Here is a 13,682-nt window from a genome sequence, read left to right as displayed (position 1 = left end):
CAAACAGTGACATAAGAAACAATTACATATGTTCTCATTATTTTCTTTTTAAAATGTAGCTGTAGCTGTCCCCCCCCCAAGTTTGTAGTATTCGACCCATTAAATTGGAGAAAAGACAACAAAAAGCTGCTACTTCTTTGGTCTCACCTACCCACGCCTGCTACTGCTGCTGCTGTCTGACTGACCTGTTGGAAGAGGCAGAACACATCACCCTCCCTCCTCTCTCTGGCCAAGCCATTAGCCATGAATTATGGTGCTGCTACCATCACAGCCAATTGTCTGGATGAAAAGCAGGCTCTGCCTCCCTCACCGTTGTGTGTTAGTTTGTGCCTGAACAGCAGGTTTAAGATCATAGTTTCTGATCAGCTCTGTGGTTCAGGTGAGAGCAGGTAAGCGAATATCATTTCACTTGACAGGAAATGCAGGTTGATGCAGAGCTGCATGACTGTTCACAGCAGTGATATAACCAGGTCTTTTGACAGGGACTTTTTAACTTGTGTCCACTGATTGACTGATACTAAAAGCAAGATTTTTTTAGTTGCTCAAGATTTTGATGTCTCATAGCTGACCATACAAGCGATAATCTGTTAATATATATGAATGAGATTCATTCCAGATAATCTTTTGAACTGTATTTGCAATATCATACCTCTGAATATATGACTCTACACTGTGAAATGATTGCTTTCCTTATTGGGTAACTGGTGGATTTGTAGAGAGACAGAGAAATAAAGTGAGAGGGAGAGAGGGAGAGGGAGAGAGGGAGAGAGAGAGAGAGAGAGAGTGGGGGAGAGAAGAGAGAGCAGTATCTGTTACCAGGAAAACTCTTACCGTTGTATCACAGGGAAACTCGCGAGCAGATGTGATGGTGGAGTGCTGCAGAGACTGGACACAGAGACAGTGCACTAAACAGTACAGTAAGTGTTCCTGGATTCTCATTTTGCTTGTTATCTGGAGCTTGTAACTGACACAAGGGAACTGCAGTGTTGCCCAGAGCTAACCCCTGGCCAGCTATGCTACTGCAAACACCCAGACAGAATAATTAAACCTCACAGAGGAAATGCAGATTTGTCACTCACTCTCTGTGAGATTTGGATTCATTTGTTCATTCATTCATTCATTCATTTTTTGCAACTGCAATAGAAACTTATGACAAAATGTGTTATTGAATATTATAATAGCCTGCTTAAAAAAATGCATTTGAATTTTTGACAGAACTTTACAAGGTATGTGTACTGTTTACATCATTCATTCGGCACCATATGTTGATAAATTGTTAAACCACACACACACACACAACTAAATGAAGTCCTTATTCATCTTTGTTTTTCCTCAGTGATGAAGCTGAACAGTTAGTCTGTCAGGTTTATTCATCTGAGTCTCTGCAGTCTAAAGAGGGGTGCAGTGTTGCACTTTTCCTATTATTTGCCTTCTGACAGCATCAGTTTGCCCTACTTATCAAGCCAGGCATTTATTTGCCTGTTATGAGCTGAGAGCACAGTAGCCAGATGGAGGCTGTTGATCTTGTTAGAAAGGTGGATGTGAAAAGACCATTACCTGGACCACAGTAAACACAAACGCACACAAATGACCACGCGCACTCACACAAACACACACCGTTTTGTGCAATCTACCATTCACTAAGCTGTGATGTGCACACTGGTCTCTGCACCTGCTGCTCTTAAAGTTATTAAGTAGCCAGTTACGGAGAATTATTGCTTACAGCTTGCGTCACCTAGATGGAAAACTCTGAAGGAAATTGGGATCAGTTGGTAGTTTGTAGCCAAGTTTTATTTTCCATTGTTTTTCACCATTCACCTTTTTGTAGTTTTAGCGTGCAGCCAAGTGAAACCTTAATCGTGAGTCTACATGGATTTGCATACAGGTTGGCTACTGATTGCATATGTTAGGCATGATGTATAGTGTAGGCAGTGCTGAACGGTAATGTTAATGATTGACCAGGCCTCTGACACTAAGACTATCACAGCTGGTTGCTAAGAGCCAGAGGAGAGAAAATAGCTTGGTTACATGTCTAAGAACTGATATATAAGGCATATATATTCATTAAAATGCGAAAAAGTGGGATATTTTACTTACTTTTCATGATTGCAGGAAGAATCAGTTCTGATTCACAGAGATGGTTGTGATTGCACTGCGAATGGAAAATGAGAGAATTTAAATGCACACTCACATATACTTCTTCCTGTCTGCTCAGACCATTTCACTGCTCTCTGTACCTGTGTTCTCATGCAATCAGCAGAGTAGAGGCTTTTTGCTGCCCTAAAAAGATGGTGGGGCTGAGAAACTGCTCTACATGGGAACCACTGCTACTCAAGGCCTCCTGTATCAAGTCCTGTGCCAACGGCTGCTCCCTGGGCATCACCGCACACCTTACATATGCTAATGCTGATGTGGAGTCTGTAGAAGGTGAGTAGGGGGATGATGCACTCATAGAACAAGTAATAATCCAAGAAACTGCATTTTGAAGTGAACTGTATTTTGATTCCATATTTCATCAAATTAGAAAAAAGGAGGAAACCCATGAGAGTGTTTTGAGTCAGAAAAAAAAACATGGCAGCCTTCTTTACTCTTCAAAACAGCAGCCTGTGTCAAAGAGCCAGCTGATATCCCTCAGAGCCTGCTCAGTATTATCTGATATGGTGCCATGTTTATCAGGGAAAGGGTTGTGAAATTAGTAAATTGGAATCAGTTTAAGACCATCAGTGACTTTTTTGGGATGTACAGCTGGGTGTTGTTGGCATCAGAAACAAAATGCACTGAGAACAATTAATGTGACTCAGGGGGAAAACTGTGAACTAAAAACAGCAGAGGAATAATTACTGACCCTTGAGAAACACCACAAAGAGGAAGAGCTATCTCTTACAAGTCAATCCATACCTTCAAATTTATCAAATTTAAAAGTTGTATCTAAATTTAACATCATAAGAATAGTCTTATAACTGTGTAACTGACAACTAATGAGAGACCACTTTCTTGGAAATCTAAAATATCTTTTTTAAAAGCATAGAATTATGGCATGTCTAAATACAAGAACTAAGTTATATTTGTAACTATCTATTTACAGTTTCATTTGGGAAGTTTAAGTTTGTTAATACGGTTCATGAGGTCAACAAAATAAAACAACAGTGAAATATTTTTTTGCCTAACTGCTATTCCAGATCTTTGTCATGCTTTTAAAAATGCATGTTGTGCTTTCAAATACACTACATGTTATGCAGTTTGTTTGCTTTCTAACCTGAAGCAAAAGTCTGAAATCATTATTTTGTGTTTCAAACGTTTTTGGTCATCTAGGCGTGTTTGTGTACCCTCTCGGGGAAAAGGAGGTCGTAGTAGGCTTTGAGGCTGTGATTGCAGGCCGGTTGGTGGGGGTCCAGATCCAGAGTCGAGGGAAACTGAAGGATTGCTGTTTGGACTGCTGCCCTGGATCTGGTCTTGAAGGCTCCTGTCTAAATGGTCGGGAGTGGGGCTGCTGTGGGAGCTCCAGCCTTGACATGCAGTGCACCAATGGTGAGGAGAAATAGTGAAGGACAGCTGCGTGGGGAAAAAAATCATTACAATCATTATGCTGTGATGCCTATAAAATGATGTGATTTCATTTGAGTCAACAAGAAAGAGATTAGATATGCATTCATTAGTGTTCACAGAACCCATGTGTATGTGGCTACTCATTTCCCTAGTTACTGTTATCGAACAGTTATTGAACACAAATTACCATAATAATTCATTTATGGATACCGCTAGTGGACATCAGACATTGGTTCGCTGCTCTGCAGAGCTTTACAAATCCATAACCTGATAAAGATTATCTCAATAAGAATAAATGTACAACTCTGTCTATGCACATGAAACACTCATGTAGTGATCTGGTCTCTGCGCTAATACAAATACAGCTACAGTAAGTCCCTTCTCTGTCCTGTTTCAGCCTCACTCTGGATAGAAAGGACAGACAAATAGATTTGGCTGCCTGCCTAATGGTGAAATGGCCTTAATACGAACATATATCAACTTGAAACATATATCAACTTGAGTGTATTTTACTGGAAATGTAAATACCACATTCATGGAGGAATCTCTGTGGTACAGCCAACCCCAGATATATTCATATACTGTAAGTGAGGCTCAAAAAAGGAAAGGCGTTTTGTTTTTAATTTCAATCAAGCAGAATTTTAAACACATCAGGTGACAGCATCGTTTGATCTAATTCACATTTATTATTATTATTATTATTTTTTATCAAGTGGAAACTGATGATGGGACAAAAATATAAAGTTGCTGCCTGGACACAACAGGGTGCTGCCATTTCACCATTTTGATAAATTTGCCATAAATATATCACATGGAGATATTGTGAAAGGCCAATGCAGTTGCACAAGCGACATGCGAAATAGTATTTTGTACCTTATGTCTGTTTGAACTGTTTCATGATGTGCGTAACTGCTGCATTTCTGCATTAGGACATCTCATCCTGGATGAAGACCTTGAAAGAACCACCTTCATTGTGGGAACAGGCGTCATTGGTCCCATGGATATAGTATCCGTTGTTATAAGTACCACACTAGAACTGCCCACGTTAGAAAATGGAGCAATCCGCATCGTCTACCCAACACTGCTTACCCCGATTGTCACCGGCCAGATGACTTCAAGCAAGAGTGAAATTGGCGGGAAGTCTGAAGAAATTGGGTATTCATTTATTCATAACTGTGGCAACACTGGAGCTAACATTGTACATTTCACTAAATTAGATGCAATAAAAACATACTATTGTATACTGTTCTCCTCCTCAGAGCAACCAGCTGTTTTGGTGCCACCTCAGGAAAACAAGATCGGCCCCTAGACTCTGAGCAGCAGTGTGCCCACGCCATCTTCACCACTCCAGCTGCCAACCTGGCACCTTATGAGCTCAACTTCCAGCTGCTGGTCAGAGGGGCCTGTCTGCTAGCTGGTACTGCCTTTCTCCCTCAAATTACAGAGAGGGCCTGAATTCAAACACAGCCAGAACACAAAATCCAAAAGGGATAGAAGCTGGTCTTACTCACCCCACTGAAGTGTGCTGTAGAAAAGGCACACTCAAATGATCATGTAACATGCATGACTGGTGTTAACACATCTTGAAAAAAAACGGCATCATTACTTAAAAAAAAATACATCAAAATCTACAAAAACTTTTATTTTTCTCTCTTTGTTTTTTCCTAAACTGATCTGTAGGCCTGGAGAGCCCCACTCATGCTCTGAGGGCTGATGCAGACCCCAGCGCCCAAAGTGCCTCTGCTACCTACATCACCTTGGCACAGGAGCATCCGTATGACAGACACATAGAGATCATTCTGCATCTTAGTGGTAAACAATTGAAAACTCCCTAATTTTTTCCCCTTCCTTGTTGTATCAGGATGTTTTTCTTTTCCTGATATCCTGATGTGACTTTAATTAACAAACCCTTTCCACAGAACCTCACAGCCCATTGGTCATATTAGAGAGAGGCAGGCTCTCATTCAGCCAGTACGAACAGCAGATCTGTTCCCGCCGGGATTTCATTCGATGCATTCGTAAAGATTCAGAACCCGAGAGGAAGGTTGGTTTTTACTTCACTATCTCTCTTTACTACCTCGCTTTACTTCCTGTCTTTATCACCCCTTGTTATCTCACACATGCCTGAAGCTGACATGCAGATGTTCCGCTTGGGTTCCTGCAGTTGGAGTTTGTGAGGAAGCGATACCACAAGGACATTCTTTGCAGCCCCGTCTTGATGCTCAACTTCTGCCCCGACTTACTGTGTGAACCTCTGGAGCTGCACAGAGCTACCAGAGAACTGCTGTTCATTGTGGATCGCAGTGGCAGCATGAGTGGCACCAACATCCATCGTGTAAAGGTCAGCTGCAGGCAGCAAGAAAAATTACTAACGACTCAGAGATTTAGTTTTTAGATTTAGGTGCATAAATTGCTCTGGCCCGATCCTGTCTATTTCTTCTTGTTTTCACAGGAAGCCATGGTGGTGGCACTTAAGAGTCTTCCCTCTGGCACCATGCTCAACATTGTGGGCTTCGGGACCACCATCAAGCCTCTGTTCACCTCCAGCAAGCTCTGCACTGATGTTAGCTTTACTCAGTGATCTTAATTCGAATAGATAATGCTCAGAAAATGTCTTGTTTATTTTGAGTGAAACAAATCACAGGTTGTTCTTCATTAAATATGAATATGGATCATGTTTCTTGTGAGCAGATGTATTTCAGTCACGTAGGACTATGTGTTCTGTTTCGTCTACTCTCTAATCAGGCAATAGGTCAATTCTTTGGGTTGCCTTAGTAGCAGAGTATCGGGTTTTATCCAGACCAGCGGGGACAAACAGTCTTTGCACATATTCCTGACCATATGGTGACCTTTCATGCATTTTCACTAAGGCAGGAGATGTCCTTCCATCTCCTCTCCTGTCAGGCATGTTTGTTCATGGTGTGATTTCAGGTGGTTATAAAGCAGGTGCTAATGTGTGTATGTTTGCTCTCTCTTTATTAGAGACGTACTGATTCAATTCTCTGCCACCCTCACAGGGTAATTAGGGCATCTGATATCAAACAGTGAATTTATCTTGACAACATAGGTGTATGTTTGCACAGGCGTCGTCATGCAGTTGGACAGGTGTTGTTGCTTGATCCTAGGCTCTCCCACCTTTAGAGTAGATCTGATAGCATCTTTCCTTTTCTCTTTCTCTGTGCATGGACACAGGTCACTTTAATGCAGGCATATGAGTACGTCCAGAGGATGAGAGCCGACATGCGAGGCACCAACCTGCTGGGGGCGCTGTCCTGGGTGTACCAACAGCCCATGCAGCGCTCATATCCTCGCCAGGTTTTCATCATCACTGATGGATCCATTAGCAATGTGGCTAAAGTGCTGGAGATGGTCCGCAGAAACACATGCGCTGGCAGGTACTAATTAAAGATATTCAGCCCAGAGAAATTGTGCACAGTTGGATATCCAGTATGAGGTGAAAAAACCTCATAAAATGAACATTAAAGCAACACTATGTGGCATACAAAAACAATCCTAGAATAAAGTTTATAGTTTTGTAGTGTAGCTTTAATTCATACAACTAGTTAAAAGAGATTTATTTTATGACTGGTAGGTATTAAATCAACGTGTGTGACAAGGAAGCAGAGGTGAATGGAGTGCAGTGAATGCAGGCAGAATGAGGTGATAAATATTACAGAGACACCATGTGGGGGAGGATCAAGAGGAAGAAAGAAGCTGCCAGATAAAAGGGGGTAACAAGCAAACAGGAATTTGAAAGAAGGAAAGAAAAGAAGGCCGCTGAGGTATTTTTCAGCCCCGCCCAGTAATCGCGTTAAGTGCTCTCCTCTGCAGTAAGAGTCACGCCCCTCTGGTTTCCCCCAGGACTTTCAGCAATGCACAATAATTCCATTTATCTCTCATTAGTATTCTCCTGTTGGAGTGACTTTCTTCACTGTACTTCTGGCTGCCCCCTTCACACGATGTGTATATATTGGTTTTATGTCTTCTTATTCATGTAATGCTCACAGCATCGAGCCCACTGGGCAGAACTGCTGTTTTTAGAGACAGCATTCAAGATCTGTGCCTTTTCAATTATTCTGTCCCCTGCTCTTTTCAAACTCTCAATTAGCCAAATGGCTTGTGATCACTCTGAGTGCCCAAATAACAGTTCTGTCTGATTTTCCTTTTTCAAGACATACTGAAGCCTCTCTGTGCCATTAGAGACTGGTACTCGATATGTTAATGACAGTAAAACCAAGCGCCCAAAAACATTGCATGTTTATAGACATTCATATGTGAAACCACTCTGTAATAGCAGAAAGTGAAGATAATTCTTGTATTATAATTGCAGTAACTCAAGGCTATGTTCTCAGTGGGTGTGATAACAAATGTAATGTATACACTGCATCACCTCTGCAGATGCTTTGGGCTGGGCCTTGGTCCCCGAGCCTGCCGAAGACTCCTCCAGGGCGTTGCCAAACTGACAGGGGGGACTACTGAGTTCTTGGATGATGAGGAGAGACTCCAGCCCAAGGTCAGTTGTGATGCAGCACTGCCACCTATTGGAAAAGACATGAATTGAAGATCTGAGGGATGAATAAACACAGTTTTAACACCTCACATTTGACTTTTGACAAGCCATTAGCAATGAAGAAAAGTAACATTTAGTCAAGTACGCTGCTTAAGTACAATTCTGAGGTAATTGTACTATACTTATATTACATTTAAGAGTGACATTTTTTAAAATTATTTTTTATTTTTACGGCACACAATATTTTTCTGACATCTATACATTTTAGTTACTTTGTGTATACATCGTTAAAGATTAAACCAGTGGCTCCAGGGGTTTTGACACATGACTTCTTAAAAAAATGTCTTGTTTGGGCCCCTTGTTACTTTTCAGATTAGTTAGCATTTCAACTAAAAGGAGACTTCTCATTTAAATCTGTGTGTGTGTATATATATATGAATATACAAATATATATAAATATATATATATGCAATATATATAATTACTTGTTGGTTAAATTGTAAAGTCTTAATTGATAAATATTCTGTCTTCCATCACAGTTAATCAAGTCTCTAAAGAAGGCCTTTGAACCTGTGCTGACTGATGTACGGATTGACTGGTACCTGCCAGAAAACATGGAGGCTTTCCTTTCACCCAATGAAATCCCTCCACTTTACCCTGGAAATCGTCTGATTGGATATTGCACCCTATACGATATGACAAATTTCAAAGCAAAAAGGACAGAGGTATACTGTACATCACTGCATTCAGTAAAGGTATGTCTGTGTGTCTCCATAGAAAAACAGATCTAATTTAACTCTCTTATTTTCTAGTCTCAAGGACGGGGCTGTAAAGGTGCACATCGTGGCTCCACAGGTTCCGTTTTTGTCCAATCAAATGATGAGCTTTCACCTCCTCCTGCCTCTGAGTTAATGCCTGTGGTGACGTGTGCAGATGGCACCGACTTGGAGGAGGCACTAAGGGAGATTTCCAGAGAAATCTCCTCTGAGTTCTCCTGTGCCAGAGACACAGATCCTGGCACTAGCCCAGGTCTGTCGCTTATCAATGGATCTTGTAGTGAATAAGTCCAAGACTGGACACCTTGCCACATAATGGCTAACTTTTAGTTCTTATCTGCTCTAGGTGTGGAGCTAGAGTGGTCCAGTGATGTGAGGAGGAGGATCCAGGAGAGCTCTTATATCCAGGACCAGTATGTCCTCACTCATTGCTCCCTCAGCAGTGAGCAGAGTCCACAGACACAGTCCCACTCACACATGCAGGCCTCGTCCAAATCTGACTCTGCAGGTGGGATCTTCCTGCCTGACCCTCACTCCTCCGGTATGGTGCTGGACACAGGGTCTCTCCCTCAAGGCCTTGAAAAAATGCCCCCTCCGGAACAGAGATCATCCCTGTCTCGCTGGGCAGACTCTGCATGGCAACAAAACCTCTCAGTGGAAACCACTGACAGCAGGGCAGGAAAGGTAACAATGACTGAAATCAAATCACCCTAAAGCAGTAGTCCACATTCCTGTTGGAAAAACCCAAGATGGAACATGACATGAAAACATCCCACCACCATTAGAAAATAGTTTGACAGCAGAAAATGTTTTTTTATCTCTCAGTTGTGTGAATCAAAGGGAATTTTTTCCACTTCTCTACCCACTCCTTTGTGACAAATTGGAACAATAATAGCAGCAGCAGCAATCTATTGTGGAAAATGAAAGATACCAATTTATCCACCAAGACAATAAACCAGAATAACAAAAAAGCCACAGGACGTCATATTTTGAGAGTGGGTTGCAACCTTTTGCTTTATTGCTCTTATTTGACACTCACTATTGAGGGTTGCCGAAAATTGTTCTGGAAAAGATTGTATAACCCAAACCAAAGTAGTACTTGAGCAAGGTTGAGGCAAAGTACTGTAGACACACAACAGAAGAAAAATATCACAAATAAAGGGCATCAACAGATACCTCTAACATCTTTTAGCCTTGGATTTATGTTGTTGCAGAGAAAGAAGAGCAGTCTAACATACATTTAGCCATTTCATCTTCCCTCTTTTACAACCAGAGTGGGCGTCTGGATGGAAGTGAGGCGTATCAGAGGAGACATAAAGCACTGGTCCGATCAGCTATGGCAGCACGGAGTTTCTCATCCCCCCAGGGTGAGCTGGAGATGCATCGCCTGAGGAGAGCTCTGGAGAGGGTCTCCTTTGACCAAACACTGGGAGGGAGGCTAGATGAAAGTGATGGGGAGACAAAGCCCCCTTCAAGAGGGACGCTGTCCTGCAGGAGCCTCGCTGATTCCAGTAGGTTTTAGTTCTTTAAAAAAAAAAAAAAAAAAAAAAAACCAAGCAGGATTATTCCTCCCTTTTGACCTCCAACAAATTCCTATCTCTCTTTCTTACTCCGACTGTCAGATGGACTCATGTTCCCTGCCTCTCCTCTGGACTGGGACAGCCTCACAGACCCAGAGTACCTCTTTGCTGCTGTTCCACTTGAGGATCCCCCACCTGGTCAGTGCCGCTCGCTCATTCATGGCATACTAAGTGGCAGACCTGTGTCCTGGGAGGTCACTGTGGATCTGGGGTCCCTCTGGACCACTGAGAGCCAGGAGCCACCAGTGGGCGAGGGATATGGAGGAGTAGGAGGAGAGGAAGGAAGAGGAGGGGAACCATGGAAGGAGATCATTCACCAGCTGACTGCTCGCTCAGTTATAAGGGACTTTGAGAAAATGGCCAAGAAGGAGAATGACACTGGACATGGTGAGGCTTAACTACTTCAAACATTTATCTCACTGACTGAGTTATTTTAAATAAGATGCTTTATGTACTGTCTACTCCCCGTTTCTCAGGTTCAGCTAAGCGGTACCGTATGAAGGCTATACAGACCAGTAAGCACTGTAACATCATCTGCATGTACACAGCTTTCACCACCACTGATAGCAACCCCAACAAGGGCTGCCCAGACAGCATGGATTTCCAAAACACAGGTGAGGGTTATTTTGGATTGTGCTTGAATTCAGGATCTTCCTTGTTAACATTGCATTAAAGTATAATGCTACATCACTGGAGCGTTTGATAACATATAAGGCAGGCGTAAAATTATGTAGACCAAGCTACCATTTGAATACCATGTTTTAGGCTGTCCTTGTGCTTTGTGTGTGTGTGTGCACACATGTAGGGGTGCATCTGGGGAACAGACGTAGTGTCCAGTCAGGCAGTCGCAGGCAGAGGGCCTATTCTGTCGGTTTGGGCAGACGGCGCACCAGCAGAGACAGCGAAGAGATCGAGGACACCTGGAACTCAACAGGTAGTCAGAGTGAACGATACCACCACCCATTTCTGTTGTCAAGAATTCAGGTCATCAACAACTTTTGTATCTCTCAGACAGAGATGACACTCCCGCCTCACCCTGTAGCCTTACATCCTGGGACTCTAGTAAGTACCGCTGTCGTCTCGATCAGTGAAAGCATGGAAGTGTCAGTGTAGTCTCAAGGTTAGAGGCCTCTGACCAGAAAGGTACAGACCCAAGGTGAGTCTGTATGAAGGAGAAAAAGCAGAGCTAATTTGCCCTGGTTTGATTCCACGATTCAACAACCCTTGAGGTAGCTATTAAAGGATCCGTTCACCCACATTGTAGAACAAAATTCTCCTTCATCTACTAACCCAGTTTTTGAGACATCAGTCTCTAAAGATGTCTGGCTCTTCCCCAATACAATGCAAGCACTGAAATAACTTCAAAAAAAAAAACAACAGCAAGACAAAAATGTGTTCTTGCTCTGTCACATAAAGGATGGATTGAGCCATTAAACAAACAGACTGGCGACCTCACTGTGTCACTGCAATGACGGAACAATAGTTAATGTTTTCTCCCACGTTGCTGTCTCAGGTGTAGGGGGCAGTGTGTGCTCTGCTACAGCCTCAGCAATAACAACAGGCGCCTCATACACTCGTTCACAGCGATCTATTGAGAGCAAGTCAATGGAAAGCTTCTTTGGTGCCAGGTGAGACTTTCACATCAAACTGTAATTCTCACGGATGTAGCATTCCATTGTAATGCTATAAAGGGCATCCACAAAAAACACACTAGACTGCAATGCAGTTTTGAGACTGTTCTCCTGGATTTATTATTCATTTTAGCTGTTTTTTAAGTCTCTTTTTGTATATTCCAGATTTCCACTGGGCAGACTCCGGTCCTCTATTTCATCAGGGAAGCAGGTTCCTCTCAAATCCCACTGTCTGTCTGCAGAAGCTGAGAAACAACCTGAAACTGAAGCTCTGGACTACCTGCCCCTGGTGAGCTTTCAAAATGCTTAACAACATATACATATTCCTTTATATATTACACAAAAGCATGCACATACATTTATTAATGTGTCTATACGGTGTCTAATCAGGTTCATCTGCAGTTGGCATCAGGAGCATTTCTCCTGACTGAGAGCTACTCTGACTGTGTCCAGATCCCCCTGGACCGCTTGAAGAGGGCTTCACCATACAGCCTCCACCGCCGCAGCCTCAGCCCACCCTTTCGCTGCACATCTCCCAGTGCCCCATCTTTATCCACCTCTACTAAGCCTCCTGGTGCTTCCACTAGTCACCACGTTACCTTTTCTCCTTCTTCCTGCTCTCTCCCCAAACCAACTGCACCTCCTTTCCACCACACTCCAGACGACACCCCCCTGATGCTGGAAGCAAAGCTTCGCCGGAAACACCTGTCTGACCGAGACCCTGTAACATCACCCCCTGACCTCCCCAGTTCTGAGGAGGGCTCTCTGGAGCTATCTGTTGGCCCCTCTCCAAGCCAGAGCCATGGCCAGGCAGACAGTGGTCGTGGATCAGAGACAGATGTATGTGAGGGGTCTTTGGGAGAGCCAGCTGACCTCCAGGGGAGCAGCCAGTTGGCTCAAGAGGACCTGGAGGGCTCTAGCTGGGCCACAGCTGTGGCTCTAGCCTGGCTCGAGCACCGCTGTGCCGGCTACTTCATGGAGTGGGAGCTGGTGGCAGCAAAAGCAGACTTCTGGCTGCGCAGTCAGGAGTTGCCTGAGGGAGTGGACCTGGCAGGGCTGAAGGGAGCCGCCAGGCAGCTGTTCCTGCTGCTACGCCACTGGGACGAAAACATCAAGCTAAACATGCTGTGTTATAACCCCAATAATATGTGAGCCAATGATCTGTGAGGAAACTGAGCCAGATCTCTCATCTCTCAGATTAGCCTACTCAATTGTTACCAATGACAGCCTTTATATGGAAAAGTAAATCCTGTATTTTATCTGCAGGATCAATTAATACCGTAACCCTGTGCCAAGTTCACTCTAATATTAAGCTGCACATGAAATATTTTACTGATATCAGACTTTATATTTATGCGATGAGAATACCCTTTACATGACATAGACCAAGTGGCCTTTTATTATAGATATGCTTTATGCAATCACAACAATATCTCGACCATTTCAACAGGCTTTTTTTTAAGTCTACATATAGTCGGTATAGTGCATTACTTTGCCCAGTGTTTAATCACAGTCAGCATTGAATGTGAATAAGTTTGATTAATAGGATGATTGTTTGATAAACTAAAGAGATATTACTTTAAATGAGGAAATTATTGTTTAAGAAAAAAAATATATAGATATATATATAGTTGAATTT

At 42.9% G+C, this 13,682-nt stretch overlaps 1 protein-coding gene across 3 annotated transcripts; it reads left to right on the top strand.

Annotated features, from left to right (window-relative positions):
- Window positions 1–272: 272 nt before the first annotated feature.
- vwa5b2 (von Willebrand factor A domain containing 5B2) lies at window positions 273–13,679 on the top strand. Of its 3 annotated transcripts, none has more exons than XM_046409464.1 (23): window positions 273–389; window positions 845–917; window positions 2,261–2,427; window positions 3,313–3,528; window positions 4,476–4,701; window positions 4,806–4,963; window positions 5,227–5,358; window positions 5,466–5,590; window positions 5,711–5,887; window positions 5,999–6,109; window positions 6,739–6,941; window positions 7,945–8,059; window positions 8,596–8,781; window positions 8,869–9,085; window positions 9,179–9,516; window positions 10,106–10,343; window positions 10,455–10,799; window positions 10,889–11,026; window positions 11,218–11,346; window positions 11,424–11,474; window positions 11,926–12,040; window positions 12,209–12,332; window positions 12,434–13,679. In XM_046409464.1, exons 3-23 carry the CDS (start codon window positions 2,289–2,291, stop codon window positions 13,193–13,195), a joined length of 4,245 nt encoding a protein of 1,414 aa, XP_046265420.1. In that variant the 5' UTR covers window positions 273–389; window positions 845–917; window positions 2,261–2,288; the 3' UTR covers window positions 13,196–13,679. The 3 variants fall into 3 exon arrangements, with proteins under 3 accessions (XP_046265420.1, XP_046265419.1, XP_046265421.1); XM_046409463.1 differs by having other exon boundaries at window positions 2,258–2,427; XM_046409465.1 differs by lacking the exon at window positions 11,424–11,474 and having other exon boundaries at window positions 2,258–2,427.
- The last annotated feature ends 3 nt before the right edge of the window (window positions 13,680–13,682 follow it).

The sequence above is a fragment of the Scatophagus argus genome, chromosome 13, assembly GCF_020382885.2.
Source record: "Scatophagus argus isolate fScaArg1 chromosome 13, fScaArg1.pri, whole genome shotgun sequence".
Classification (NCBI taxonomy): Eukaryota; Metazoa; Chordata; class Actinopteri; family Scatophagidae; genus Scatophagus; species Scatophagus argus.
Note: the sequence above shows the minus strand (reverse complement) of the source record. Positions and strands in the feature narration are given on the sequence as shown.